The sequence below is a fragment of the Gaeumannomyces tritici genome, assembly GCF_000145635.1.
Source record: "Gaeumannomyces tritici R3-111a-1 unplaced genomic scaffold supercont2.6, whole genome shotgun sequence".
In the NCBI taxonomy this organism is placed as follows: domain Eukaryota; kingdom Fungi; phylum Ascomycota; class Sordariomycetes; order Magnaporthales; family Magnaporthaceae; genus Gaeumannomyces; species Gaeumannomyces tritici.
The window spans coordinates 2,294,119-2,319,946 of NW_008804550.1; the positions used below are offsets into that span (position 1 = coordinate 2,294,119).

At 58.0% G+C, this 25,828-nt stretch overlaps 6 protein-coding genes across 6 annotated transcripts in view; 3 read left to right on the top strand and 3 right to left on the bottom strand.

Annotated features, from left to right (window-relative positions):
- Nucleotides 1-750: 750 nt before the first annotated feature.
- GGTG_11153 (hypothetical protein) lies at nucleotides 751-6,345 on the bottom strand. The gene is made up of 3 exons (XM_009229033.1): nucleotides 6,196-6,345; nucleotides 3,492-6,067; nucleotides 751-3,352 (listed from the first exon to the last, which is right to left on the bottom strand). The coding sequence occupies exons 2-3, from the start codon at nucleotides 5,774-5,776 to the stop codon at nucleotides 1,282-1,284; spliced, it is 4,356 nt and encodes a 1,451-aa protein (XP_009227297.1). The 5' UTR covers nucleotides 5,777-6,067; nucleotides 6,196-6,345; the 3' UTR covers nucleotides 751-1,281.
- Nucleotides 6,346-9,172: 2,827 nt separating this feature from the next.
- GGTG_11154 (hypothetical protein) lies at nucleotides 9,173-13,092 on the bottom strand. Its single transcript, XM_009229034.1, has one exon. The coding sequence runs from the start codon at nucleotides 12,819-12,821 to the stop codon at nucleotides 9,435-9,437; it is 3,387 nt and encodes a 1,128-aa protein (XP_009227298.1). The 5' UTR covers nucleotides 12,822-13,092; the 3' UTR covers nucleotides 9,173-9,434.
- Nucleotides 13,093-13,618: 526 nt separating this feature from the next.
- Nucleotides 13,619-20,475, top strand: GGTG_11155 (leucine-rich repeat-containing protein 23). Its single transcript, XM_009229035.1, has one exon. The coding sequence runs from the start codon at nucleotides 14,076-14,078 to the stop codon at nucleotides 20,124-20,126; it is 6,051 nt and encodes a 2,016-aa protein (XP_009227299.1). The 5' UTR covers nucleotides 13,619-14,075; the 3' UTR covers nucleotides 20,127-20,475.
- A 130-nt stretch (nucleotides 20,476-20,605) lies between these two features.
- Nucleotides 20,606-22,697, top strand: GGTG_11156 (mannosyltransferase). The gene is made up of 3 exons (XM_009229036.1): nucleotides 20,606-20,920; nucleotides 21,006-21,662; nucleotides 21,721-22,697. The coding sequence occupies exons 1-3, from the start codon at nucleotides 20,731-20,733 to the stop codon at nucleotides 22,392-22,394; spliced, it is 1,521 nt and encodes a 506-aa protein (XP_009227300.1). The 5' UTR covers nucleotides 20,606-20,730; the 3' UTR covers nucleotides 22,395-22,697.
- Nucleotides 22,698-22,737: 40 nt separating this feature from the next.
- On the bottom strand, nucleotides 22,738-24,677 carry GGTG_11157 (hypothetical protein; the record flags this gene model as incomplete). The annotated part of the gene is made up of 3 exons (XM_009229037.1): nucleotides 22,738-23,378; nucleotides 24,200-24,414; nucleotides 24,508-24,677. 3 exons carry the CDS (start codon nucleotides 24,675-24,677, stop codon nucleotides 22,738-22,740), a joined length of 1,026 nt encoding a protein of 341 aa, XP_009227301.1.
- A 1,027-nt stretch (nucleotides 24,678-25,704) lies between these two features.
- GGTG_11158 (hypothetical protein) overlaps nucleotides 25,705-25,828 on the top strand; it is a gene marked incomplete at both ends in the record, with an annotated part of 1,218 nt that continues 1,094 nt past the window's right edge. Inside the window, one exon of the mRNA XM_009229038.1 lies at nucleotides 25,705-25,739. Coding sequence (XP_009227302.1) covers nucleotides 25,705-25,739 — 35 coding nt within the window. The remainder of the gene's footprint in view (nucleotides 25,740-25,828) is intronic.

A 25,828-nucleotide genomic window follows, 5' to 3' on the forward strand; every position in this document is an offset into this window, starting at 1 on the left:
ACGGGGACAGGGCGCGCCATGAAGTCTCGATTGGGTTTGGATGACGGCCTCGCGGTGGTGGTGCCAGAGACTCTTCTACACTTGCGTTCTCTGCTCTAGTTGTGCATCCGTCGCTCGTATCCATAGGCAGTCAACTGAAGCCTATTTGGGTCTGTCATAGAAACCTCCTAGCACGGCTTCCCTTTTCCGTTTCCTGTTTTTTTTTTCTTCATTACTCTGTACTCTATTCACACAGGCCTTCCCCGGTTATTCCCACGCCTTTTATGGCGGGGTGAGATTCCTGTATTTTCTTGCTGTTTCTCGTTTTACACCCACTCTCGGCGTCTGTGTTGTCGGGGGGGGGGTTTTTTTTTTTTGGGTTTTCCCCCCAAGCCTACGTGCTAAGTTGAATCTTTAATCAACATCACAATCCCACAACCTGCCTGGCGGTGGCTAGTAGAAAACAAGGGGAAGCTGGCAGCCATTATTACCCATATTGGGAGGGGACGAGGAGGGGGTTCGGCAAGGCTCGGCTGGTCAAAGGGCGGAGGAGGGCCAATGCCATATATTTTCCATTGCATAGATGCAAAATCATATCGTATATCAGTCCGATACACATGCCGGACAGATGGCCGCTACCAGGACAAGCTCCTGTCGTGTAGTGCGCCTGGTCCCGATAAAAGTAGTAAATCGTCAAGCGAGCTTTGTCGTTGGCCAAGACACATAATGCCGAGGGCCACTACACAACCAAGGCACAGCGAGCAACACGAGCTGGGCCAGAAAAGGCTATAATTAAAGGCATTCGTTAAGCTAAGAGAAACCAAGATAGGCTCGAAATCAAGAAGTGAAGCTAGAGACTGACCGTGCGTTCCTCTTCCCAACATTTATCCCTCCCCCATGTGACCTTTGTATTTTTTTCCCTTTTGCAGCCCAGACCGGTTCCCATCTGACGTCGAATTGGTCCCAATCAAGATAAAGTTAACCCTGAAGCAAGAGGTAGAGCACACGCCGAGTTTATAAAAGGGGGAGAGAGAGAGAGACAGAAAAAGGTCGTAAATGAGTTTTCCCAAGAAGAACTCCGCGTGAGACGTTGGTTGAAGGGGTATTCTGGAGCCGGAAGGTGACAGGAAAAGTGGGAAAAGAGAAGAAAAAGATAGACACGTAAATAACCGTGAGAAAAAAAAAAGGAAAATCTCGTGACAGTAAAGGGAGCACTTATCCCCGACAATGCCTCCCCCCAAGACACAAATCATTCTCAACCCCATTCTCCCACCAACATTGATACAAAAATCATCCCAACCGCTATTCACTGACACATCCTTCGTCTCCCGAGTATTCATCCTCAGTAGGGTCAGCGTAATCACCAACGGTAGCGGCACCCTCACCTCTAGTTACGCCACCATTCCGGTGTCCGGCGGCAGCGGCCGAGGCCAGGCCGAGACCTAGCTCTTCCCGCGTCTCGCGTTGTATCTTCAAAAAGTACTGGCGCAGGCTCCGCAGGCCCCTCAGGAACCCGCGGTCTGGCTCGCCCGGGTGCTGTGGCGGGCAGGGCTTCTCAGCCATGGAGGACGCGTCGCCAAGCGCCGCGGGCGTGACGCTGTTCGCAAAGTCGGCCATCTTGAAGTCTATCTCGCGTTTGTTCCGCCGCTTCTTCCGCGCCGCCACCGCCGACCCGTTTGGATAGACGTCCTCTGTGTCTGTGGCAAAGTCGGTCGTCGAATCCTCTATCGTGGTGGCGTCATTATCATTGGCGCCATCCTGGCTGGTATCGCCGTCGTAAAACATCAGGAGGCTAGCCGCGTAGAAGCGGTATCCGTCGAGTCGCCGGATGATCACCTCTAGCTGACGCAGCTTCTCCAGCACCGTGGGTATGTGACGCAGGATACTGGCCCGGTCGACACCATCGTACAGGAACCGCTCGAGTGCACCCTGGAACTCAGACCCGGCCTTGAGGTCGCGGCCGTAGTACTTGTCACGGAATATGTAGGTCTGAGAATTGGCGTCCCAGACCTGCAGCCCACACACACGCACGCCAAGCTCCCGTGACGTCGTCCCGGCACACTTGCGGTGCTGCGACTTTTGCTTGTTGGGGTTTGCGTCTACGCCGTACTGGCGTGTGCCCATCTTGAGGTCCATGATGCAAGGTCTCTTCATTCCGGCCGTTAGGTCTTCGAGCAGCAGGAAGTACTCGACCCGCGAATCGCTCTGCGTCTGCGCCTCCTTGGGGTTGATAGGGCGTGAGATCCGCTTGAGCTCCGTCGTCGGGCTAGCCGCCCCAGAGGTAACGGTGGAAGGGTAGTTGGAAAAGGCCCCGCCGTCAGCGACGTCCCCCGAGGCCTGGTGATTGCCGTTCTCGCGCACCGGCTGCGGAGCGTCCACGTCCACCTCGGAGCTGGGTTTGGGTTTAAAATGTGCGTCGTCTGACTCCTGAAAGTACTGCAGATCGCCTCTGGACTCTAGGTTCTGATCTGCCCTCCTCCTGAGCCCAGAGCTCGAGTAGCGTCGTCTCTTGCCTGGAACCGTTTCGCCCAGTATCTCGGGCTCTGGCGCGCTCGTACCCATGATGTCCTGAGAAATGCAATCCTCCTTCTTCTCTGCTTTGGGGCTTTCTTGGTCGGCATCTGCAGCGCTGCAGACCGAGAGACCGGCGTCGATGCTGTGCCCCTTGGGCCGTCTCGGGAAGCGCTGGTTTTCCATGAGATCCCGCTCTCCCATGATAGGGTGATCTGGGTCCGAATCTGCCCTTTCAATGGGCGTGCTCTTGGGAACGGGAATGTGGGCGTCCGATGTCGATGGACGAAGGAAATTAGGCAGGGACGAGCGTGGAAAGGTTCCTCGAGAGCGTCTGTGTGGTCGCATCGGGACCGGGTGTTTCAAGAAGACGTCGTTGAAGACCTCGTTGCGGAGTCGCTTGTTGACGGTTGTTGCGCCCCAGCTGTTGGCGTGACGGTCCTCCAGCGTCGGGCGGTGAGTCAGCCTCCTCCCGGAGCCGTCCTGGCAGTCGCCCGAGAGTGTGATAACCGAGCTGCTCCGCACCCGGCTGCCCTGGGCGTAAATGAGCGGCTTGGGCGAGGGCTGCAGCAGGTGCCGGGGGAGTATATGTTGATTATCAACAAACGTGACAGTGGGCACCGGAATTTGACTTGATTGCAGAGATTGACTGATTACTCTATGGTGCGCAGGCATCGCCCTGGCACTCTCTGGTGCCTTGGTCTGGACCTCATGCTGAGTTGCGTCCCCATTGCTTCCCAGCGCCCCATTTGATGCGGCCTGGTCGATCAGCTTTCGCTCTAAGGCGGCCGCATCCTCTCTCTTGAGCGTTGACTTGCGTCGTGGCTGTTTGTGGAAAGTCACGTTCAAGACCCCGATGTATCTAGACAGGGATATCAAGTTAACCCATGCAAACAACAAACAGCAGAGGGGGTGAACTGGAGGGGAAGTAAAGCTCCGCCGCCAAGGTGGCCGTGACGGGTTAGTAGCTCTCGACTAGGAAGTAGGTAAATGCCATGTACCTCGGAAGGAAGGCGAGAAGATCCCCGACATCGCGCTCTATACGCTCGTAGAACTCGTTCTCGCGATTGTTCAGCTGCTTGCACACTGCACGCTTAGAAAATCGCCAGAGTGTCGTGTGTCCGCCGACTTGGTGCTTGTACGGAATGAGCTCGATGGCCTCCAACGTCGGCTCTGCCGGTGACTGCTCTTCCACGGCCGGTCCATCCAAGAACTGTGGTGGCGCTGGGGCTTGGACGTGATTGTGTGCATCGGCAGTCGATGTGACAAGCTCGTCGGTGACGCGCTTGGGTTGAGCGAACTCGATCCCAGACGACTCGGATCTGAGAGCCGAGATGTCCCTGTTCTGGCCTGGCCGAGTGGGGGACTGCTCTTCTTCCTCGTGTTGATCAACCTCAGGCTCGTCCGCCTTGACAAGCCAGTCGTCGCCTCTCGGCGCTGCTCGCTGACCGGGCGGCTGGCGCTGAAGGCTCACAGGCGCTGTAGGCACAATCCCCGAGGGCTCTTGCGGAGCTTGATGGGGCACAAAGACAGCCGACGAGATCTTCTCCTCGCTGGAATCGTCCCCGTCTTCACCACTACCAGCCGTCGCAGTGCTGTCGCCAGAGTTCCTGCGCTCATGGCCCGGTTCCTTCATGCCAAGTGCCGGCTCTGGGAGCAGTTTGTAGTCTTCAGCCATGCTGCCATCACGTCGTCTTGCTGTCAAATCTTCCAGCGTTGATGTCTTATCGACAACTTGAACATGCCCAAAGTAATCGGAGCCCAGTCTTGTACGGCTCGCGTCCGCCAGCGCCGGAGATCTTGTTATCTGACCGGGATCAGCCAACCCCTTGCTAAGATCTCGAGGTGACGGATGGACGCCCGACTCCTTGTCGCCCTTGTCGCCCTCATCGAGATCGTCGTGGTCTTGCGGTATGGATTCGAGTTGGGGGGACAACGTGTCCTTCCCATGGCCTCCGTGTCTCGAGGATTCCTTTTTCTTGGTCTTCTCCTCCGGCAGGCCCTCCTTGAAGAAGCGCAGGCTGTGACTCGCCTTGCGGCTGCGGTTGTTGTGCTCAATGCCGGAGAGAACCTCCGTCACAGACTTCTCGACCTGGCCGTCGCGCAAGCTATCTCTCTCACCGCTGCCTATCGACCATATCTTTTCTGGACCCATTGACACTCTGTGTTCGACATTCCGCGGCCTCTGGGACCCCCTCGAGTCAGGGGTTCCGCTAGAATCTTCGCCTTGCGCAGTGCGGTGCTGGGTAGGGGCTCGAGTAGGGGTATTCGTCGTGACAGACGTCGTTTTCTCGACGGCTGGGGCGGCGCTAGCGGGGGTCACCGGGCTCTGAGAGGACCGGCGACCCTCCCGGTCAAGCTCATCGAGCGAGCTGGCCCGGTTGGGGTTCTGCGGCCGAAGGCCGTGGTGCACCCAAGCCCTCGAATCTACACCAAAGTCGACGCTATTGTGGCTCAGTGTCGGATAGAGCTTGTTAAGTGGGGATGAGTGGGAGGAAGCCGAGACGGTGATGGTCGAGACGACAGTTGAGGCGGGCATGGCGAGCGAGTGAGACACGAAACGGGCTTGGGAGGCTGTCAGGGAACTGGCGTCGTCGCCTTGCGGTGGCGGGTCGCCGCGGACATCTTTATGACTAGTGGCAGGTGTGGGTAATGCGGATGAGCCGTTCACCTGCTTGGCGGTGGAGGTATGCGGGTAGTTGCCCGATGGACTCTGGCTGCCTTGAGTTTGGGGTGAGGTACGGGTCGGGTCTGGATGGCCAGCACCACCGGGAGAAGATGTCGAGAGTATGCCGCGAGCCGAAGCCAGAGCCTGTGTCAGCAGAGACGGACCACTGAGGCGCTGCAGGACGGGGCCCCGGGCCTTTTTATTTTGATCGGCCGCACTGGGCGGCAGCAGGGCTTGGTCAGGGGCAAGAAGCAAGTCCTGGGCAGCCGAGGGGGATGCGGGTGCTGTTTTGGCTGCCGGAGCAGGGGCTCGGACTTGGGAAAGCAACGAGACCGGGGTTGGTGCTGATGCTGATCCTGACGGCACTTCTGATCCTAGCAATGGCAGGTCCGCTTGCACGTGTGCTGCAGCGGCTCCCCGACCTGCACATGTATCGGCATCTGCGGCCATGTCTGAGCCTGTGTCTGGCGCGGGGCCAAAGACATGGCCGCGATCCGGCCATGCCGCATGGGACGAAGCGGCGACGGGGGGTGGTGATGGACCGGCAGGCACTGGGCTCGGGATGCTCAGCGGCAGGACTGGTGCGGTATTTTCGAGCTGGGACGACGGGCTGGACATGAGGAAAACATCTGGCAGGCGCTCTGGGGGGAGGCAGTGTGCGAAAACGGCTCGTGATGGTTGGCTGGCGGTGGGTGGGCTGGCTTACTGGGGCGGTTGGGTGCCGCTGCCGTTGTCCGGACTGGGTGGGGAGCGTGGGTGGTGGTGGTGGTGGTGGTGTTGGGAAAGGAGGGCGAGGGAACGAAACGAATTGAGGCGGCCGAATTTTGCCTAGACGGACAGCGGCGGCGTGTTGTGGCGAAAACAGGCAGCGGGATTTGCGGTGAGCTTGGGTCGTCGCTGCGGTCTGGGCTGGTGCAGGCAATCAAAGTCAGTCTCTCGTGCAGGCTCAATGCTCCTGGTGGTGAAACTGTGGAGGGGGTGTGTGCGAGCAGGCGGGAGAGACGCTGGCGACAGCAGCGACAGGGGCTTGGCGGTACCTGGAGCAGTGTGTATGTGTGTGTGTGTGTGCAATGTCAATGTCAATGTGCAATTCGGATGCGGGTGATATCTGAGGCTCCCGAGATAAGAGGCGGTTTGCCGACCGACGTCAGTGGAGGGTGGAGGGTGGTGGCGCTGGCTCGTTGGCCAGCCAGAGGAGAGCGAGAGTTGGTATGCAATCGAAGCTGCCCGTCCTCTCCCTCAAGCGTGGAGGGGTGGCTGCATTCGCACAACAGCCGGCTCCAGGCCGCGTGGTGGCACCCATTTTCTGTGGGTGTCCCACAAGACAGGAGGGGAGCCCATCTGTTGTGCCGGGGGCAGCCGTGGATCTAGGGCCAATCGAAGTGGGCACCTTTTCGGACAGGTACCTTTTTCGCAGTCTGCGAAGAAGGTGGACTTTACCATGGATGCCTGCCACCCCTTTTGGATGTCCATGGCCTCAACCGTCAGTGCACATCCATGCAATGGCGCGGCTGCACCGAATGATGACGTTTGTTTGTGTCTCACAGCATCCAAATGCTGTCGCACCCGCGGCGGACCTGTGTGCTGGCAGCATGAGTGAGCAACAGCATCAAAACGACATGCCCTACTTGCTATGTTGGTACAGGTACCAGCTAGGGAGGCAGGGACGCATCCCATCCAAGACACTTTATTCGACGCCACAGAGCTCGCATCCTGCGGATGCAGACAAATTCGTCTGCACATCAAATCGGCGCTCTGCCCTGACTGACAAGCCCTCGGGGCGTTGGGCAAGTGCGGGTCGGCAAGGACGGGCATCTAGACGTGCCCGATCTTCATCCGTTTCCTCTATCTTTGGCCGCTTGCCTGGATGGTATGGGATCCCCACCCAACCGAGCAAATTGGTATCAGGGTGTCTAGCTGTCACGCTGTTTGTGTCCCACACGGCAGCTGGCGTTTTACCGCCTGGCCGGACGTGAAATCTCGTACCACGCCGCATTCTTGACCACAGAAACAAATGAGCAAATGGTAGCTAAGTACAGTACGAGGCAAAGACATGGGAGGTACCAGACATGGCATTGGTGAACAAGACCATAGCTGTTTCTGCCAAGACTCGGACACGCGGTGCCCCAGGAACGGATCCAGAGGGAGCCCCACCAGCGACCACCAGCGACCGCGACAGAATCACGTTGCCAGCTCCAGACCTGTGAGAGGCTCGGAAGGAAAGAAAAATGGCCAAATCTGTTTGTCACGGGAATGGACACACCGCCCGATCGAGGCAAGCACGGAAAACACGGAAAACTTGACATATCGAGCAGAACAGAAAAGCAAGCAGGCAGAGAGTGACGGATGGAGAGCTTTCTAGGTGGCTCGACTAAGACGGACGGCACGGCTCGCATTAGCCCCAAACCCATCCACGACCTGAGCCTAACATTTGGGTCCCATGTCTGCGATACGCCTCGCTCGTTGGGTTTGGCCGATAGGCTTGTCTCTCCGTCGACAGATCATTTTTGGCTCCCCTCCCTCTACAGACGCCATGCCCTGTCTGCACTTTGATCGGCGCCGGTACGGGATCGGTTGAAGAGTGAAAAGCAGCAAACTTACTGTCACTCCCAATCCTTGGCGTCTCTGTGTTCGGGAGGGCTGGGTGTTAGCTGTAAGCCGGCTGCCAACACGGCCGCTCACGTCCCATTCATGCAAGTGCGCTGAGCCGGTCTTGTCACCACCAATCGTCCCGCAACGTGGTGTGCGCGCCCCAGACCATGGTCCCCGTCGATTCAGAGCTTGGCCTTTTAGCAATCCCCTTCTCTTTTCCCTTTTCACCCATTACTTCCTTCCGTCTGTCTGAGGCATATCTGCGTAAGCACACCACCACCCCACCTCGAGGGTTCCTAATAATGCAACCAAGTGACCACTCTCAGACGCTATCCTCACCGGCTTCACAAAATGAAACGTATACCCGCCACTCTTTTGCTATATGCTAGAGGCCAACGCGGTGCTTCCTGCAGCCGTCCACCACACCTCATGCATAACGCTCGCTTAGCTCATTCCGGGAGGCCTCACACCCCTTCGTTTCCTTCTTTGCCTTTGTGTGGCCTCTTTGGCTCTTATCTATATCATGTCTATGGGACTTACTCCTATTGCCCTCCGCTCCATTCAGTTCCTCACAGAGGAAGGATCAGATAATGCACGTAATCATGAAAAAATGTGACCGTATGCACTCGCCTGGAACGCTGGGCCGAGGGCATACTGAACAGCAGATCACCCAAGCACGTCTGTTTCTCTCTCTGCGCCTATCTTCCACATCCTGATTGGGAGCCATAGGGATTGATTCGCTGGTCAACCGGTATATTCACACGACTTTCCCCTCATTGTGCCCACTGCTTCGTCAAGATAGCCAGATGAACGTTGCAAGACAATCAAGAAAGCCGGCTCAGAGAGAATTGCGATCACCGCATGTGCTTATCCGTGGCTACGTCGCCCGGATGATGTCGGCCCGCGGTCCGGAGATACGTGAAATTCAACGTCTGACCGCATCCTCATTGATCCTCAAGAGATAGGGGTGAGCTCCCATCCAGCCGTGGCGATGATAAGGATCCTGGAGAGAAAGATCCCTTGCGAAGCAGTATCGTGTGGGCGCCTCCACATATGGACATGTAACCCTGCCAAGACAGGGAAGGGGATGCAAGTGTTTCTGATATCAAAATATCCGCCTGGAAACCACCACACCATGTATACAAGAAGACACAGCGAGGGCCTCTGGCTAATCTCCTAGATGGCAGCATGTCGGTGGCGTTCGACTTGGTGGAGCACAATGATACGGCACAGAAACGCGATTGCCCTTGCCTCGTGCGCCAATGGCCAAAGGTAGGTCTATGTTGATGTTACTCGAGTTCGCCTCAGTGCACCAAATTCAAAGACACCCATGCGACATGTGTGTAGCTAGTTAGATGCCTAGGAACCTGTTTGCCAATGTACCACATCTATCATCAACGTGCTCACAGGGAGTCAAGGTATTGGAGCAAGTAGTGTTGCCAATTGTATGGTATGCTTCGAAATGTCCAAGTATTGAAAGTATACTTGGTTCAAGCGGCATATCTCTAGTAATTACGAGGAGAAGAAAAATGATGAGACAAAAGAAACTCGATTTAGAAAAGGGGGCATTCGTTTCTGAAGGAAAGTTAGGTAACGGGCACCCCGTGCAAACATCACAGGTTCAAGGCTCATGAGCGGCCAGGAAACAAAGGTGACAGAAAGCCCGCCCTGCTGCGCCCAGCGCCTAACTCCACTGCCCAATGTCCATGGAGATGCTGAATGGGTTTAGCCGTGACTCTGAATTTCGCTCCCTCTCTTTCTTGGCAGTGGCCTTGGCCAGCTCGGAATCCAGGTCCCACGAGCCCAGGAAATCCCCCAGATTGTTGATTACGGCACTGACGTCGTCCATCCCATCGTCGTGGGACATGATCGAGGTCTTCAGCGCGCTCGGGAGCTTTAGAATACCACAAGGGGCTTTCGAACCGCCCCCGGGAACAGCCTCGGCTGTGTCGTCTCTACGGCGGTCCGCGCCCACGAATCGCTCAGCCGCCGCGTCCGTAGCCTGGCTGCTGGGGCTAACGTGGTCCTTGTCCATGGGAAGCCTTATGAAAGCCGGTCGCGGGGTGAGGTAATGTTGTTTGCCTTGCATCTTGGCGAAGTGCTTCCTGAACAGAGTGACTTCTGAAGGAAGGTCCTCCGCTGATGTCCTGGATGGTGGCGGCGGCGAGCATGGCCGCGTGGGGGCCATCTGAGGATGAGCAGGGGCTGCAGTTGCCAGTGCGGCAACCTTTTTGGCCCGCGCGACACTCTGGGACTTCTGCCGAGGCAAGCCGGCCTCGATATAATCCTCATCACCATCGCCCTCGCCATCTGGACTGCTGGGGGGATCGCTCAGAGGGCTGCTGTAGCAAGAGCCGGCGCTCGCCGGGTTTTGGTCGTCTCCAACTTTCTCACCCGGGAGAGGTGCGAATCGTACACGTTTTGCTGGCCTATTGTGTTGAGTCGAAGGGCTCGCAACCGCCTCTTCGATCATCCCTGGGGCGGCGCGAGGGAGCCCATCAACCGTGATTATCTCAGTATTGTCAAAGCCGCCATGTTGTCGCTTGCTCCTGGAAGACGGAGACAGAAATCGACGGAATGGTTTGTTGGAGGCGCTGAGATCTGGTGTTGGAAGGCTGGAGAGCTTGTCCTGGGGTGTTGATGGGCGTCCGTCATGACGCGAATGGTCCTTGTCTAGTCCAAGGTGGTCAAGGCGGGGAAGGACAGGGTTCGGGACCTCCTCTTCTCTTGGATGGAATGATAGAGACAAAGGAGACACGGCGCCGTTGACGGGGACGTAAGGAACACGGAGGTCCACTTGGGCCCATGGGCTCTGTGGAGTTGGCACCGGCGTTGCTTGTTCCCCTAAACGTGCCATGTCTTCGGGGGAATTGACTGGCGCAGGCTCTATAATAGGATTGATCATTGGGCTACTGGGCAAATGTGCGGGCAGCCGTACGGTGTGAGAAGCGGCCCACGGGCTCTGGTCCTGCGTCGCAAGCCTCGCGCATGCGTGGCTCGTGTCGGACATCATATTGACCCCAGTGTCTGGTGGGTGAGACGCTCGATTGGAGTCGTCGTATTCCACCTTACCATCCCATACATCATCTTCTCCGGGTTCAACGACTGCAGCTGGGTAGCCTCTGGGTGGGAGGCGTAGGGTCGGGATCTCGGGCCCTAGGATTGCCGCTTCGTGTGTTTCTGGTCGTGGCATGCTAGACACTGCGAACATCGCCTGTATAGTGGAGTTCTCTTCATGTGACGTTTGCGATAACAGTAGTAGACCTTCCGCGGGTGATTGGTGACTGCGCTTAGTGCTAATTGGTGGTAAGTCAACCACTGCCCCCTGAATCGCTTGTGGAGGAGTTGAAGCTGAGGCAGACTGAGTAGAAGCGGGATGCCGATTGTATGCTCTGACAATTGCGGCCGGCTCTTCGCTTTTTGGGTCGGCGCGGGACTCCTTCAGCACGGAGAACAAAGGCGGGGCACGATTTGTGTCGGCCCCGGCCACAAAAGTAGTCTCTTCCGAGCCAAAAGAGGTCGTACAACCGTGCTCAGGAATCAGCGTTTCGTCACCTGTGGGCGAAGTTGGCTTGATGACGGCCTGAGAGATATTTGCTTTCGCAGGACTCAGAGCGAGGATATCGGCCTTGACAGCCGAAAACAGAGTTGGAACAGCGTCGTCTTCCACCTGTCCATCCACACTACCCTCAGGACAAGCTGCAGAAGTGGTCTCCATATCCGTCACGAGGTTTGTGACATGATTCGTGGCAGCGGGAGATTCGGAATCCGAGGGGAACCCGGCCCAGGAGGACTCATCCGCATCGAAATTCTTACTGGGATGCTCCGTATTCGACGGGTCTGTCATCTTGAGAGACGACGCCGAAACCTGCTCCTTCTGTTGTTCCTGGTCGCGAGTCTCAATACTCTGGTGAATGTCACTCCTGGTCCAGACATCGAGGGGCCTTGCCTTGGTGCGGTAACAGAAGCTATCATCTTGTTGAGCCTCTAAACTTGCATCCGAGCCTGATACACGGGCCTGGGCGGTATCTTTGCTGTCACGAACCGCACTGCCGTTCGTTGCAGAGCTCGTTTCGGCAGTGGAGGCGCGATGTCTTGCGCTAGATGCACGCAGCAAGCGCCAATCAGTGGTAGGCGTGGGCATGTCATTTTTGGTAGGCGGAGACACAGCTGAGTGGGTTGGTTTCCGGTTTTCAGGTTGCAAGCGGGAGGGGTGGATTGGGGTGTGCGCCATGGAGTCTTCATCAATGAGGAACGAGTCCTCGATGAATGAGTCCTCTCCGGGGAAAGCATAAGACTCTGACACGCCATGAAGGGGTTGAGGTGGCAGTCCCTCGTTCCAAGCCTGGTTGGATCCGGAGCTAGACAGCGAGGACGGCTCGCTGGGCGGGTCGATCGATCGCTTGTGAATAAGCTTGTCGGTGGGCGAGCTAGCGAGTAGCCCTTCCCTTGATCCGGACCTGGGACGCTTCGGGGTGCTTACTCGTCGAAGCCAGTCAGTTGATGAGGCACCGCGCTTCCTGGGGTTCCGTCCGCTTGCTGGGTCACTCCCAGCTACGAAGACGCTGCCTGCGAGCCCGAGTTCCAAGATTGACTCCTGAGCTGGGGGAACTGATCGGCGCGCCGTCGATTTGGTCGCCATATTCGGCTTGAGTATGTTTGTTGCAGTGTCCGGCATCAGTCCAAGGACGGAACCAGGTCCTGGAACCGCGGGAGCTTTGGACGTGGCGGGGGCGGCATTCTGAAGAGGCTTCGTGACTCTCCAAGTAGTCGCAGTCTTGTCCTTTCGTCCGATCTTGGTCGGCACAGCGCTCCTGCTGCGCCATGGGTTTTCCCAAGCATCGCTGCTGAATGGTCCCTTGAGTCTCGAGGTCACGAGAACAGGGGGCACTCGCCAACCATTCTGGTTGAAAGCGTTGTAGCGCTCTCTGCAGCGCTGTAGTCGCTGGGATGGGGTCTCGTAGTGTTCGTCGTCGGACCCGATGTACAGGACGTCATCGGCTTGATGGTAAGTTTCGAAGATACCTAAGTCGTCGAGCCCGCTCGGGGGCTGAGGATGGTCCTCAGCCATCTGGCGAAGTCGTTCTCCGGTCGGATCTCGTCTGGGCAGGGAGGGCTATAATCGCACCGAGGAGGGCGCCTTGTCGGAGCTGGAATTCGATGAAAAGTTCATACGCGGGTCGGGTTGGTGTGATTGGCAAGGGACAGTATGGCAACATCACGGTGAAGCGTGGATCCGGTGGTTGGTCGTTTGGGTGGTGTTGGGTTTGATTTGGGGCTAGTGCTTTCGACGTCGTCGGTTCCAGGGGGTTGGTTCCTAAAGGGTAACGCGGGTGTTTTTTTGGGCGACGCGTTTCTCCACAAATCCCACCACACCACTTTACGCGGGGCACATGACCTGGCGTTACCTCAGCTTCTTCTCGAAGGGAGCTTGGACAACACCATGACAAAAATGAGAAAGCCTTCTGACAGCAGGTCGAGCGCAAGAAGAATATCTATGGGATAGGGATCGGCCTCTGCGTTTGCGCGTAGGTGTTACAGTGGGCAGCAGGAAGCAGATTAATAGCTCGAGAAAGGCAGCGAAAATATATTTAGGTTCAGATACTAAGCTGCTCCCTTCCTCCATGTTCCCAGAGCTCCCAGATAGGCCCAGCCAGGTTCTTGCCGTTTCAAACATCTGCGCGAGGCTGGAGTGGGGTGGACAGCCACCAATGCAGCTTCTAGGCTGGAAAGTGGGGGGACCTGGGTGGTTGCTGGGGCGATGTCGCAGGTTCAGACCCCGCAGACTGCCAATGGTAATCGCGCTCTGATTGTTTTCAACCACCAGCAGCAGGGGCACGCCTTGGGGCCCAGGCCTAGGGAAACGTTCCGAGCGGAGCTGCGCTTCAAAACCAGCCGCGCTTTTGACAAACGGCCGCACGTCCACCGCACGCTCCATCTCTATTATCATAGGCCTGTTCTTTTTGTTTTATTTCTTGATACTGCTCGTGCGGGCTTGAATCGCTTCTTTGCGCGCAATTCCTTTTTTTTTGCCCTCCGGCCGGTATCTACATTTGCCTGCAGTCTTGCTTGTTGCCTTGCGCCAACGGATCTGTCTCACCACCGTCCTAGCATCTCGAGACGACGACCTCCCCGCGCGCCTCCCTCGCACCGGAGCACTGACGTATACAGACTCGCCCTGGGCGCGCTTACTTCCCGTCAGTGTCTTCATGGACGCGTCACACCATTGACATCTCCTAGCGGCTCTTATCAACCGTCCCGCTCGCCCGCCGCTTCACACGTACTCAGCATTGCGCTATCCGCGCTCCGGCGAACAGGCGCAAAAATGGCGGGCCACGCGTGGCTCGACTCTCTTTCGGAGGACTGGGTCTCACAGCCCCCTTCTGAGGGCCCTTCGGTCATCGACACACCAACTCCGAGCTCACGCGCCGATTCGCGGAACGCTGGCACGCGGCCATCTCGAGGCTCGCCCACGACGGGGTCACCTGGTCGAAACTCAGGCGGTCGCATCCCCCGTATGTGCGGCAACAAGAGGTTGCCCAGCGTGTCCTTCGCGAATAGCAGCGGAGTTCTCAGCGAGCGCAGCATAAACAACCACAACATTCCTGAGTCGCAACGTGGCTCTCCAGCAAAAATCGCGGCCATCACTCCAACGCGCGCGTCGCGGGCTGGACAGCCCAGAAAGTACCTTAGTAGAAGATCCGTGTCAGCATCCTCGACAAGCTCTGTTATTCATAACACGGTTCGGCAGAAGAAGCCTTCGGGCTTGTCGCCTGGCAAAGGCAAGGAGGACACACCAGAGTGGAGGCGGCGGCTGATCGACGGCGAGCTCGCCTATGGTGAACAGCGTGACCTCTTTAGCTCTGCTGCCACCGGCCTTGAGAACATCTTCAAGCCACTACCTCCCACACCGAAGCCCCCGGTCATCGAGGAACAGGAGGACGAGGAGGAAGAGAGCGCTGACAGATTGCCCGTGTTTGATACCACGGTGCCTTCAAGTCCGCCGGTCTACCGGGACAACTCCACGGTTGAAATACACGTGGAGGACCTTTCTGTCAGCCAGTTACTGCCAGGGGAAACAAGGAGACCGACTCCTCGTCCAACAGCGGACGACAGCGCAGACCACCGCCAGCAAGGCAGCCAAGCACAGAGGTTGCTCGAGGTCAGGCATCAGGGCCAGCCTAGCGAGGTGCTCTCAGAGGGGGGATTTCCAGAGGAGCGGGGCGAGTTTAGGAAAGTGAGCAATGGTAGTGTTCTCCGCAACGAGTCTTTCAGCCCAATATTCATCGCGAGACGGGGTGGCGAGGACGGTCAGCCAAGCTTTGCGCCTATGGAGGTGCCACCCATGGAGCTACGGAAGCGCCTCGACAAGCTGCGCCTGAACCAGATGGTGGTTGCGGACCCGACTGCGATCCCTGAAGATCCCGAACTTACGGCTGGGGGCAAGTCTCTCGACCCGGAGGACACCGAGGATTATGAAAAAATGGGCGGCTTCATCAACACACGAAGGGGCGGTCGGTCGGCAGAAGGATCGTTCCGTCACCGCATGCTCAGTCCCGAGGCGAGCGGGCCCAGCACGTCTGAAATGTTCCTGGAGGAGTCCCTGCAGGCTAGTACCCCGAAGCAGTTCCCAACCATACGGACAGACCACTTTCCTAGCCGCACGCATAGTCGCAACCTCAGCCATGACGATAGCCCGCAGATCCCCCAGGCACCTAACCCAAGCCCCGAAAAAGCGGCTGTTGGCACGGTCCGGGCCGGGTCAGGAAGCCCCCTGAAGCTTTTTGGCCCTTACGACACCTTCACCAACCAGACCCTCATGCGGCGGATCAGCCAGTTCGAGGACCAGATGACAGATCTGTCACGGTCGGCAGCGGACCTGGAACTCGGCGACTCGAGGCAATCCATGCCGCACAAGGTATCCTTGAAAGGAACTAGACAGCCAGGTGGGCGCGACTCGTCGGCTTTCTTTGGCGAGGGTGACCTTGATGGGTATGAGTTCACGGAGACTTTTGCCTACCGCTCACGAGACGCGTCGGCATTTGGGCGCCATCAAGAGCGCCGGGGCTCCAAACACATGGTCCAGCTTGGCCGAAGCCTCAGTTCTTCGCCCCCAGCGCAGAGCGTGCTGTTTATCAACCGGCAACGAACTAAACTGGTCGCTACACCCCTATCAAGATACTCCACCAGGCTTCAAGGCGAAGACTCGGACACGCCTGGCCAGCGCGAGATGGGGTCCGACGGCAAGCGCCCAAGGAACTCTCCTATCAAGGATCCGACACCGAAGCGGCGACGGACCCTGCACAGGTCCGATGTTTCGTATGTTGAATCTTCCCCGCCGGCAGTCGAGTCAGTCCAGTCGACGCACAGGACGATGCAGTCAATCATGGGCAGAAAGAGGAAAAATACTGTGGATGGCAGCCCCAGGCGACCGGCCGGACTCGAAATGTTAGCAAACCGACAGGTTTTGCGCCCTCGCTCGCCTACCCCCAGCCAGAGGTCGTCAGTGCGGCGGGATCGCAAGCCTTTCGTTGAGGAGGTGGCAGACTACTCTGGAGTGGGAGACGAGGAGAGCGTCATTGTTCAGAGGACTGAGTCGCGCCTAAACCTCATGCGTCCTGGAGACGCAACTGATGCGGACCGCAAACCTTCCATCAAGACGGAGGACTTCCTCAACGAAGCCAACAAAATCATGGCCATGATCCGCAACGCAGGCCCTCGCAGTGGACTGACAAGCGTGGAGGAGTCGGACGAGGAGAACGGGCAGCGAGAAGACGGCGAAGACTCGTTCCAGGAGTCGACGAGAGAACCATTTTCGAGACCTCCGAGCCGAGACGGGCCTCCCCTGCCAAGGGCCACGGTCAAGCAGGTGGACCCAGAGGTTCTGGCGCGGCTGCGCAAGTATGAGGAGAAGAGCGACATCGGCGACATCATCGGGTCCTCGGTGCGGTCGCTAGGGCTCGCTCAAGATGTCATTCGCACGCTGAAGGAGGCCGAGCAGCAGCTCCAGCACAGCGTTGCCCGGGGACCTGGGCGATTGGAGCTGCACTCGGACGAGGTCATCTCGGATCCTCCCAACATCCGGATCAGCCGTAACCCCAGCTCTAATCACGGCCAGGCCGGCGATGGCTATGCGACGCAGGGGTCGGTGTCATCGTGGGGCTACTCTACTGGACGATCGATCCCGACGGGCTCTTCGCGCGGGTCTGACACCCGCAAGACGATCGCGCCGCAGACCATCTCGCACCTTATCCCGGACCAGGTTGGAAACATGGTCCTCGACCGTGAGCGCAACGTGTGGGTCAAGAACAAGACCCCACAGGCCGTCAAGCCCCAGCCTCGACCGGCAAACGCGCTGCCGTCGGACGCCTTGAGCGAGGAGGACCCTTTTGCCGACATTCCCGACCTGAGCGTAGACATGACGCTCGAGATGCAGCGCATCCGCATCCAGAACGCTCTCGAGAGGTCCAGCCGCGAACGCATCCCGCTGAGCGAGCAGCTCTCGTCGCCCGCGTCCGCCGTAATGCCCAGGTCGGTCACGGCCGAGGTGTCAGACGAGTCGAGTACGCAACCCCCTGAATCCAGCCCCGTGTCAGCGAAGCAGCTGGACCAGCAACTCACGACGCCGGGTCCATCTGGCGGTAGACGGGCAAAGCAGGTGGCTGGTGAGGAGGCTGGGGGCGATATCGAGCATGAAATCGGGCTTGACGAGGGCCGTGGGGTGCGTGCTGGGTCGTCGTCCAAAAAGCGCAACCTCACCATCACGTTCTCGTCGCCTGTGGCTTCGATAATCCAGGATGTGATTGCAGACGGCTCGACCAGTGAGGAGGGCGATCTCCACGAGTGGTCGCTCGCAAGCGTCTGCAGAGACTCGCTGCAGCGGGGGCGGTACACGGCACCAGCCCCCACAGGTACTCCAGCTGGCAGGGGTCGTGGCAGGGTGGTCTCGCGCGGCCAATCACAGGCCCCTGTCAAGCAGGTGTCACTGCGTCGTGGCAGCCAGGGTTTCGTTCCCCGCCCAGTGTCCCGGATTGACGAACAGGACGAGCACAGCCGGTCCGACGCAGGGCTGCCCGAGAATCACGTCGACGCCAACGGCGCCGCCCAAGAGGCGGTGGAGGGCGAGGAGCACGGACAGCCGCAGAACCAGCTTAGCATTCTGCCTGACGACAGCATCGTGCTCCACAGCAACCCGGCTGCCGGCCAGCACCGCCAGGCCAGCCTCAGCTTCGTGCTGCATACTCCGGCGCGCCCCTATGCCGCCTACCAGCCCGGCACCGCTGCTGTTCTCAATCACTATGTCGGCAACCTGTCACTGAGCCCCATGTCCGACTTTACCGCGCACCATGGCGAGCAGTCGGCCGTCCTCGAGGCCAGCTACGTCGTCGGCAACAAGCGCTACGTCACGGGCGACGGCCCTGCTCGCGTCCTGTCACAGAGCCTTGCCGACCTGGTCTCGTGCCTCTCCGAGTTCGAGCCCTTCGAGCCCTATTGGGAGGACCTGACGGAGCTGGAGCTTGTCGACAAGAAGCTTTCCAGCCTTCACAAGCTCAGCGACTTCTGCGGGCATATCGTCCACCTCGACATCACCAAGAACTCGATCAGCAATCTGAGCGGCGTCCCCGACTCGGTGCGCTTCCTTCAGGCTGCACACAACCAGCTGTCTGATCTTACCGCCTGGGGCGCGCTGATAAACCTCCAACACCTCGACGTCTCCAACAACGACCTTAGGACGGTCTCTGGGTTGAGCCAGCTGGTTCACCTGCGCGAGCTCAAAGCCGACAACTGCAACCTGGCCAGCCTGGACGGTCTCGGATGCCACGAGGGCCTACAGAAGCTGCGCGCAAGGGGAAACCACATCGAGGAGCTTGACTTTGAGCACTCCAAGATGCGCAGCCTGACAGAGCTGGATCTAGAAGGCAGCGGCATCAGGAGGATCACGCACATTGAGCACCTCACGTCCCTCACCCTTCTGAAGCTCCAGAAGAACAAGCTCGACCAATTCGAGATCGCTAGCGGCAAGACGTTTCAATCGTTGACGGACCTCCACATCACCGACAACGAGGTCATGACACTTGATGTCAGCCCCCTGCCGATGCTCAAAAGACTTTTCGCTGATAGGAACCGGCTGCATACGATCACGGGCTTTACTAGAGCGTTCCGTCTCGATACCCTGTCGCTCCGTGAACAGCGGGGATCTCAGTCGCTGGACACGTCATTCCTTGGAAGCGCGTGCGAGGTGCGCAAGCTGTTCCTCTCGGGCAACATGCTCGGCACGTTTGAGCCGCCCATCAGTTTCCTAAACCTGCAGGTGCTGGAGCTGGCCAACTGCGGCCTGATGGAGCTGCCAGCAAGATCGTCGGAGCTACTGCAGAACCTGCGCAAGCTCAATGTCAACTTCAACGCCATCTCGTCCCTTGGGTGCCTCGCAGACATCCCCAGGCTCAAGAAGATCTCGGCCGCAGGGAACCGGATTCGTAACGTGGTTCGCACGCAAAAAGCCGTCAGCCGCATGGTGAGCCTCAGGGAGCTAGACCTACGCGGCAACCCTACGACGATAGGATTCTATGCTCCAGCCAACAACGCGCCAAACTCGAACCCCGAAGCACGCGATGCTAATGGCGAGGCTCTCGGTCCGTTCGCCATGGCTCCTGCTGATATGGAGCTGGACTCGACGTACCGCAGCCGGCTCGACATGCAGACCCTGAAGCAACGGCGTGTGTATGAACTCATGTGGATAAGCAGCACTAAGGCTTTGCGAATGCTTGACGGGTTGCCCCTGGATCGCGGAGTGCTCCGGCTCAGGGACTCGGTTTGGAACACGCTCATCGCGGAAAACTTCCTGACTCCGGACCTGCTTGCTCTGCTGGAGCGGCAAGCAGCGACGCAGCAATCGCCGCCTTCGTCTCCTCGCAGGCGCGTGGACATATCCAGCTCGGCTTCGGTCACAGCCAGCAATGGCAGCAGCAGGAGCCGCCAAACAACTACGACGACGGCTACGACGACGACTACGACGAACTCGACCCGCGAGAGTACGACGCGCGAGAGACGCAAGGCCGAGCTCTCGGCCACAAGATCAGCGAGCAAAACAAGGGGCCCAGACAAGATGGAAAACCGGCCGCTGTCACGAGCGTCCAGCCAGGGTCGGGACCAACCCCAGAGTGCCAGCTTCGGCCAGAACTCCAAGCGACGCAACGATTCGAGCACTCTCAGCTCGGAAGGATCGTCGACTATCAAGCTTGACTCTTCACGGCTCGAGCGTACCAGGCCTCTAGCAGCTTCTGTTAGGACGGTCGAGGACGAAAAGGACAGCTACGTTCCTCGCAGCATGCGCCGGGGCGAGCTAACATGGATGGCAGAGAATAGCTTTGCATGATACGACATACTGGTCTTTTTATTTCTATTCTTGCTGGTATTCCCATTTGATTCTTTGTACCAACACCTGGGCGTTTTTTCCGTGTCTTTTTTTGATTCGGTTTTTGATACGACGGCTCTTTTTGGAGCTGGGCGCATGGAAAAAGGGATGTGGGGTAATGACGGGGCCAACAAGGCAGGCGAGGCAGCCGCTGGGCGGGATTTTGAATTGCGTTAAAGCATGCGAAGTATGGTGTATTGAAATGTACGATATGGGGTATGGCCAACACGCATGTCAGATCGGGGTGTGGTTGAAAAGAGCTTTTCAAACGAATAATGAGCATCAATCCATTCATCAAGGTTGTTCGAGGCTGACTGGTATTGATTCCGCCATGTCACTCCTGTTAGGCCTGGTCCATTACCTAATGCGCCCCGTAGTGGGGTAACCCTACCTATGCCGTCAATGGGTGTTTCTCTCCCCTGCATGAACCTCGAAACACAAGTAAGCCAAGAACTAAGCTCCCTGCTAAGCTCATAGATAGCCCGACCGAGGCCAACGATCGAGGTCAACAATCCGAGTACCCTACACCTCCTCGCTCACGCTAAATCTACCCAACGTCTCAAGAATGGCCCCAGATCAGGACGAGCCTGACAGGCCCAAAAAGACGGTTGTCTTCCTGCACCCCGACCTGGGCATCGGCGGTGCAGAGCGGCTGGTCGTCGACGCCGCCGTCGGCCTCCAGAACCGCGGCCACAAGGTCGTCATCTTTACGAGCCACTGCGATCCCAAGCACTGCTTTGACGAGGCCCGCGACGGTATGTGGCCCGGCTGCCCTTATCGAATACCAATCGTTGCCAACGGGAAAGAAAGCTAACGTGTTCCCAAATACGCAATATACAGGCACCCTCGACGTCCGCGTCTGCGGAAACACGCTCGTGCCGCCCTCGATACTTTCGCGCTTTTCCATCCTTTGCGCCATCCTGCGCCAGCTGCACCTCATCCTGCAGATTTCGTTTTTCTCGAAAGAGCTAGCGGACCTCGAGCCCGACGCCTTCTTCGTCGACCAGCTGAGCGCGGGTCTGCCGCTGCTATGGTGCCTAACGCGTGGCGGCAGGAAAGCGCCGGCCTCGTCGCCCGGCATCCTCTTCTACTGCCACTTCCCGGACCTGCTGCTGGCCCGCGGCCGCGAGCTGTGGGTCAAGCGCATGTACCGCGTGCCCTTTGACGCCCTCGAGGCCTGGAGCATGGGCTTCGCCCACGCCGTCGCCGTCAACTCGGACTTCACCCGCGGCGTCGTCCGGAACACGTGGCCGCACCTCGCGGCGTCGACGGAGTTGCGCGTCGTGTACCCTTGCGTCGACGTCAAGGCCGTGGAGGGGGGCGGCGGGGGCGAGGGCGAGGGCGGGGAAAAAAGCACGGCGACGCTCGACTGGCAGGACGTCAAGATCGTGCTGAGCATCAACAGGTTCGAGCGCAAGAAGAATATTGCCTTGGCCATCAAGGCGTTTGCCGGATTGGTCAAGGAGAAGCGCAAGGGCGTCAAGCTCGTTATTGCAGGTAAGGCGCGATATCTGATTAACATTTTTAGCCTTAGAGGCTAATATATAACCCCAAGGTGGTTACGATAACCGTGTTACCGAGAACGTCTCGTACCACAAAGAGCTGGCCGAGCTCGCAGAGAATCTTGGACTGGGCCACGCAACGACAAAAACGGTCGTGACGGCCCTGGCCCTGGCCCGCGACGCCTCGGTCGACGTGCTCTTCCTGCACTCGGTGCCGTCAGCCCTCAAGGCCTCGCTCCTCAAGTCGGCGCGCCTGCTCCTCTACACGCCGGCCGAGGAGCACTTCGGCATCGTGCCGCTCGAGGCCATGCTCGCGGGCCTGCCCGTGCTGGCCTGCAACAGCGGCGGGCCCATGGAGACGGTGCTCGAGGGCGAGACGGGCTGGCTCCGCGACCCGGACGACGTGCCCGCCTGGACCGAGGTGATCGAGACGGTACTGGACGCGTCGTCGTATTTTTACGCGGGAGGCGCGCGCAGCGAGATGCTGGCGCGCATGCGCGAGGCCGGGCCCAGGCGCGTCCGCGAGAACTTCTCGGACGTGCAGATGGCGCGGCGCCTCGAGGCCGTGCTGGACGACATGGACGACTCAATGGCCAGGGCCAGGAGGAGGAGGGACGCAACGTCCGTGTTTGGCAGCCTCGAGCCCTTTGCCTTCATGCTCATGGTCGGCATCACCGTTTGGGCCGTGGTGTGGCGTGTGGCTTCCCTAACAGGGTACTTGGAGTAGCTCGTCTTTTGTCGTCTTTTGTCGTCTTTTTTTCTTTCCTTTTCTTCTTGATACTGTCGGGGCTGGGGGGGTGCTATATCTTGTGGTCCCAGAGTGGGTCGGGAGTAACTGGTCTAGGGGATGGAAATATGGCTCGAGGACAGGAAGGAGCTAAAGACATGTCATGATACCCCTTTGGTATGGTCTTCTGGAAGATGGCCACGCTATATCCTACAACATTTGAACCGACTTTGTTGGCTGTGAACCTTGACATATACCAAACTAGCAGGTTTTAACCATGCATACATAAACTCTCTCTCTCTCTCTCCTCCCCCCTCCCAAAGGCCCCCAAATCTAGTGTGGCTCAATTTGTCGCAGCGCTTGCCGTCGTTCCTTCTGAGGGAGTATACTCCACAAACTGACGCCAAGCCTCGATGTCGACCTCTGCTTGAGCGCCCCTTGGAGTTGGCGGGAATAGCCTCTGTGGAGATAGGACCGAATCTGCTGCTGCGGCTGGTGATGAATGAGCAGCCATTGGAGTTCCGGGGATGGGAGACGGGAGGTGCGAATCGAAGGGTCTGTCGTCGATCCCGGCCTCGTTGAGGATCTTGTCGATGGGAGTCCGCGTCGAGACGGCCCAGCGAAGCGATATGAATCGACCGGGGAAATGGTCGATTACGAAGCTCGAAGCGGTCTCGATGCCCATGAACACTTTGTTGGCACGGCACATGAGGCTAAATGCGCCGTCCCAGTCCTGAGCCCTCGTCTTGTGCTCGGCGTACCACAAGGTGCGATGGAGTTTGATCTCGGCGCAGGTCTCGCGCTCCATGAACTGCTCGCTGACTTCAAACGCCCTCTCGGCATCTGAGAATCGACCGATAAACGAGTAGAAAACCCCCAGCAGAGCCTTCGACCTGGCCAGTTTCATATCCGCAAATTCCCGTCTGAACCGGTCGCCCGAGGCGGAAGAGCTCTCGATCGCTTGGAGCTGCTCTAGGAGCTGATCTTTGGGGGAGTCGCCGAGGTGGAGGAGGTCTCGTACCGATTCTAATGATGGCCCCAGATCAATTTCCCAGGTTGTGATCGGCCCATCTCTTTTGGCTTCCTCTATAAATCTCGCGGGTAGAGTACTATCGTAAATGAAGCTCGAGGCGATGTTATGCCGTAGTTGTGCCACTTTCGGATGGTTTGGTCCAAGGATGGGCTCCCAGATCTTGACCGCACGTTGCTGCACGAGAAGACGCGACCAGTATTGCGCGTTGTTGCGGAGGAAAATCAGCAGACGTTGAAGTTCTTCCTCGCCGTGTCTTCCTGAAGAGGCCATGCTGTATGCCTCTCTCGCTTGGACAAGAGATTGTGACAGGATATTGACTATTCTGACGGCAAGGCTTTGCGGACAGCCAGGATAGCAAGCAGCATTCATCACGCGCACACTGAACTGCGCCACCATATGAGTGAGGGGGGATTGGGCTATTTGAGAGCTGCGCCGAAACTTCTGGGCTGCTGATTGGTAGTCCCCGTTGCGAGCATCAGCAATGCCGAGTAGGGTTAGTGATTCGGAGCGGCCTGCGGGCTCTTCATTTGGCCCGCGCACGCTGCTCATCTGGGATTCCTCGACTGTATTGTTCATGTTGCCGAAAACTTTGTCGGTCATGGCGTTGAATTCACTGTGACGTGCTGACATGGCAGAGCTGAATCCATGAGACCCAGCCTTTGCGTAGCTTGACGGCGTCTGGGCGATGATGTTGGATGGCAAGCCTTTTTTTGTTTCATTTTGTCCCAAGTCAGCTCAGCTTAGGCACCTCTCAGACAAGATGGGGACTGACCGGAGGAATCAGACATGAAGTCTTCGGGAACTCTGGATCGCTGCTGGTAGGCGTCCAGCTTGGCCGCGGGGACCACTTGATATCCTCCAGCGCCTGGATCGCGCTGGAACCTGGTCGGGCGGCCATCCTGTTTCTGGCGTCGCTGCCGATGGCGAACCATTTTGGCCATCTCCTTTGCAGGAATGTTCTTGACGAAGCCCCATTCGGTCGTCTTTCTTTTGAGTTGTCGTTCCCTGTGTGCTCTGAGCGTAAGCTACCCGGACGTGTCCCAAACTGCGCAAGCCAGCCACCCGAACCAAGACACTCACCCGACGGCAAGACCGTGATGGTCCTTCAAGATAGCCGCCACCTCGTTGTGTGTCTTGCCCTGCTCTACGAACAGCTCTCGAATCGTATCCTTGTGATCCTCCCAGATTTGGGGCGCATATCGCTTGTAAGCCCGACGCCCCGGAGTTTGGCTTGAAGGGCCTTCGGGCATCCTTTCTCGCACTTGGCTTTGGTAAGACTCTGGTGCCCAGAGACAAGGGCCAGCGGATTGTTTGGTTCAGGAGGGAAAGAAGAGAAGTCGAAGACGAGTTATAATAACCACGTTGATGGCTGTGTTTGGTTTGAACTCTAGCAAAAAAGAAGAAGAGGGTCAGGGCAGATTAAATGTCCCTTTGGGACGCGCTGCTTTCCAATACGCCTGGGCACCCACGTTAACATTAGGTCGGGCTGGCGGCGCCGGCTCACAAAAGTGACATTCGAAAACGCCTGGTTGCTTTCCCGGCCCCACTGCCTTGCCCATATTCGGCATGCCCGTCCAATGTCCCTTTTGTTGATTGGGGGGGAACGAGCCAGCAAAACCGACGCCACCAAACCCGACGCCAAGAAAAAACAGACGCCAGCCGCCCTACAGGCTCAAGGATATTATGGAGGGTACGATGCAGGTCCGACAGGGGGGTAGCGATACATTGATTCAGCGGGATTTTCTATGGGCAAGAATGTAGCTGTCTCATGGGCCAAGAGCACCCGTGTCCTGGAGACCTGCACGTTACCCAAGTCGGGCGAACGACGACACCAGCGAACTGTTGGCAAATGATGTCGCGAGCAATCCACCGGTTTAGCAGAACCCCCCGAAATCGGCAGCCGCAGCGACATCAGGGGTGCAGACCGGTGGAGTGCAGCAACACCACGCGCGCGTTGCTTTATGTAGAATGTCACTTTTGTCGGATGCGGGCTGCAACGGGAGGTGGGCAAGATGGAATGTCATTGGCCGGGTATCGGGGCTCACGATATATGTTCCTGGAGGGATTCACAGCGCTAGAACTACGCAACCGCGACAGCGGAGGCCCCCGTATTCTTCATTAAGGCGCCCGAGGCCGCATCCCAGCAACAAAAGTGCCATTGAACGACGGGCACACTTTTGGGGCGCTCCCACCCGGCCGGCCATGTCAGATGCTCTCTCTTTTTCTCTCTCCCCCTCTACCTGCTCATCTTTCCCCGTCGCCTATTTATTAATCACGATGGCCTCCCCTTCCCACGCCGACACGGGCTTCCTGTAAGTCCACGCCATCAGCCTCCAGGCAACCCGTCACCGGCCTTTCCCTCCCTACTCATACATCCTACGGACCCCCCTTCCTCCCCCCC

Bases quoted from the DNA above. Each gene is read 5' to 3' on its own strand.
- GGTG_11153 (XM_009229033.1), bottom strand. From the start codon at position 5,776: ATGTCCAGCCCGTCGTCCCAGCTCGAAAATACCGCACCAGTCCTGCCG. The intron at 3,353-3,491 runs GTACATGGCATT...ATCCCTGTCTAG, and splicing joins CTTCTCGCCTTCCTTCCGAG to ATACATCGGGGTCTTGAACG.
- GGTG_11154 (XM_009229034.1), bottom strand. From the start codon at position 12,821: ATGGCTGAGGACCATCCTCAGCCCCCGAGCGGGCTCGACGACTTAGGT.
- GGTG_11155 (XM_009229035.1), top strand. From the start codon at position 14,076: ATGGCGGGCCACGCGTGGCTCGACTCTCTTTCGGAGGACTGGGTCTCA.
- GGTG_11156 (XM_009229036.1), top strand. From the start codon at position 20,731: ATGGCCCCAGATCAGGACGAGCCTGACAGGCCCAAAAAGACGGTTGTC. The intron at 20,921-21,005 runs GTATGTGGCCCG...CGCAATATACAG, and splicing joins CTTTGACGAGGCCCGCGACG to GCACCCTCGACGTCCGCGTC. The intron at 21,663-21,720 runs GTAAGGCGCGAT...TATAACCCCAAG, and splicing joins CGTCAAGCTCGTTATTGCAG to GTGGTTACGATAACCGTGTT.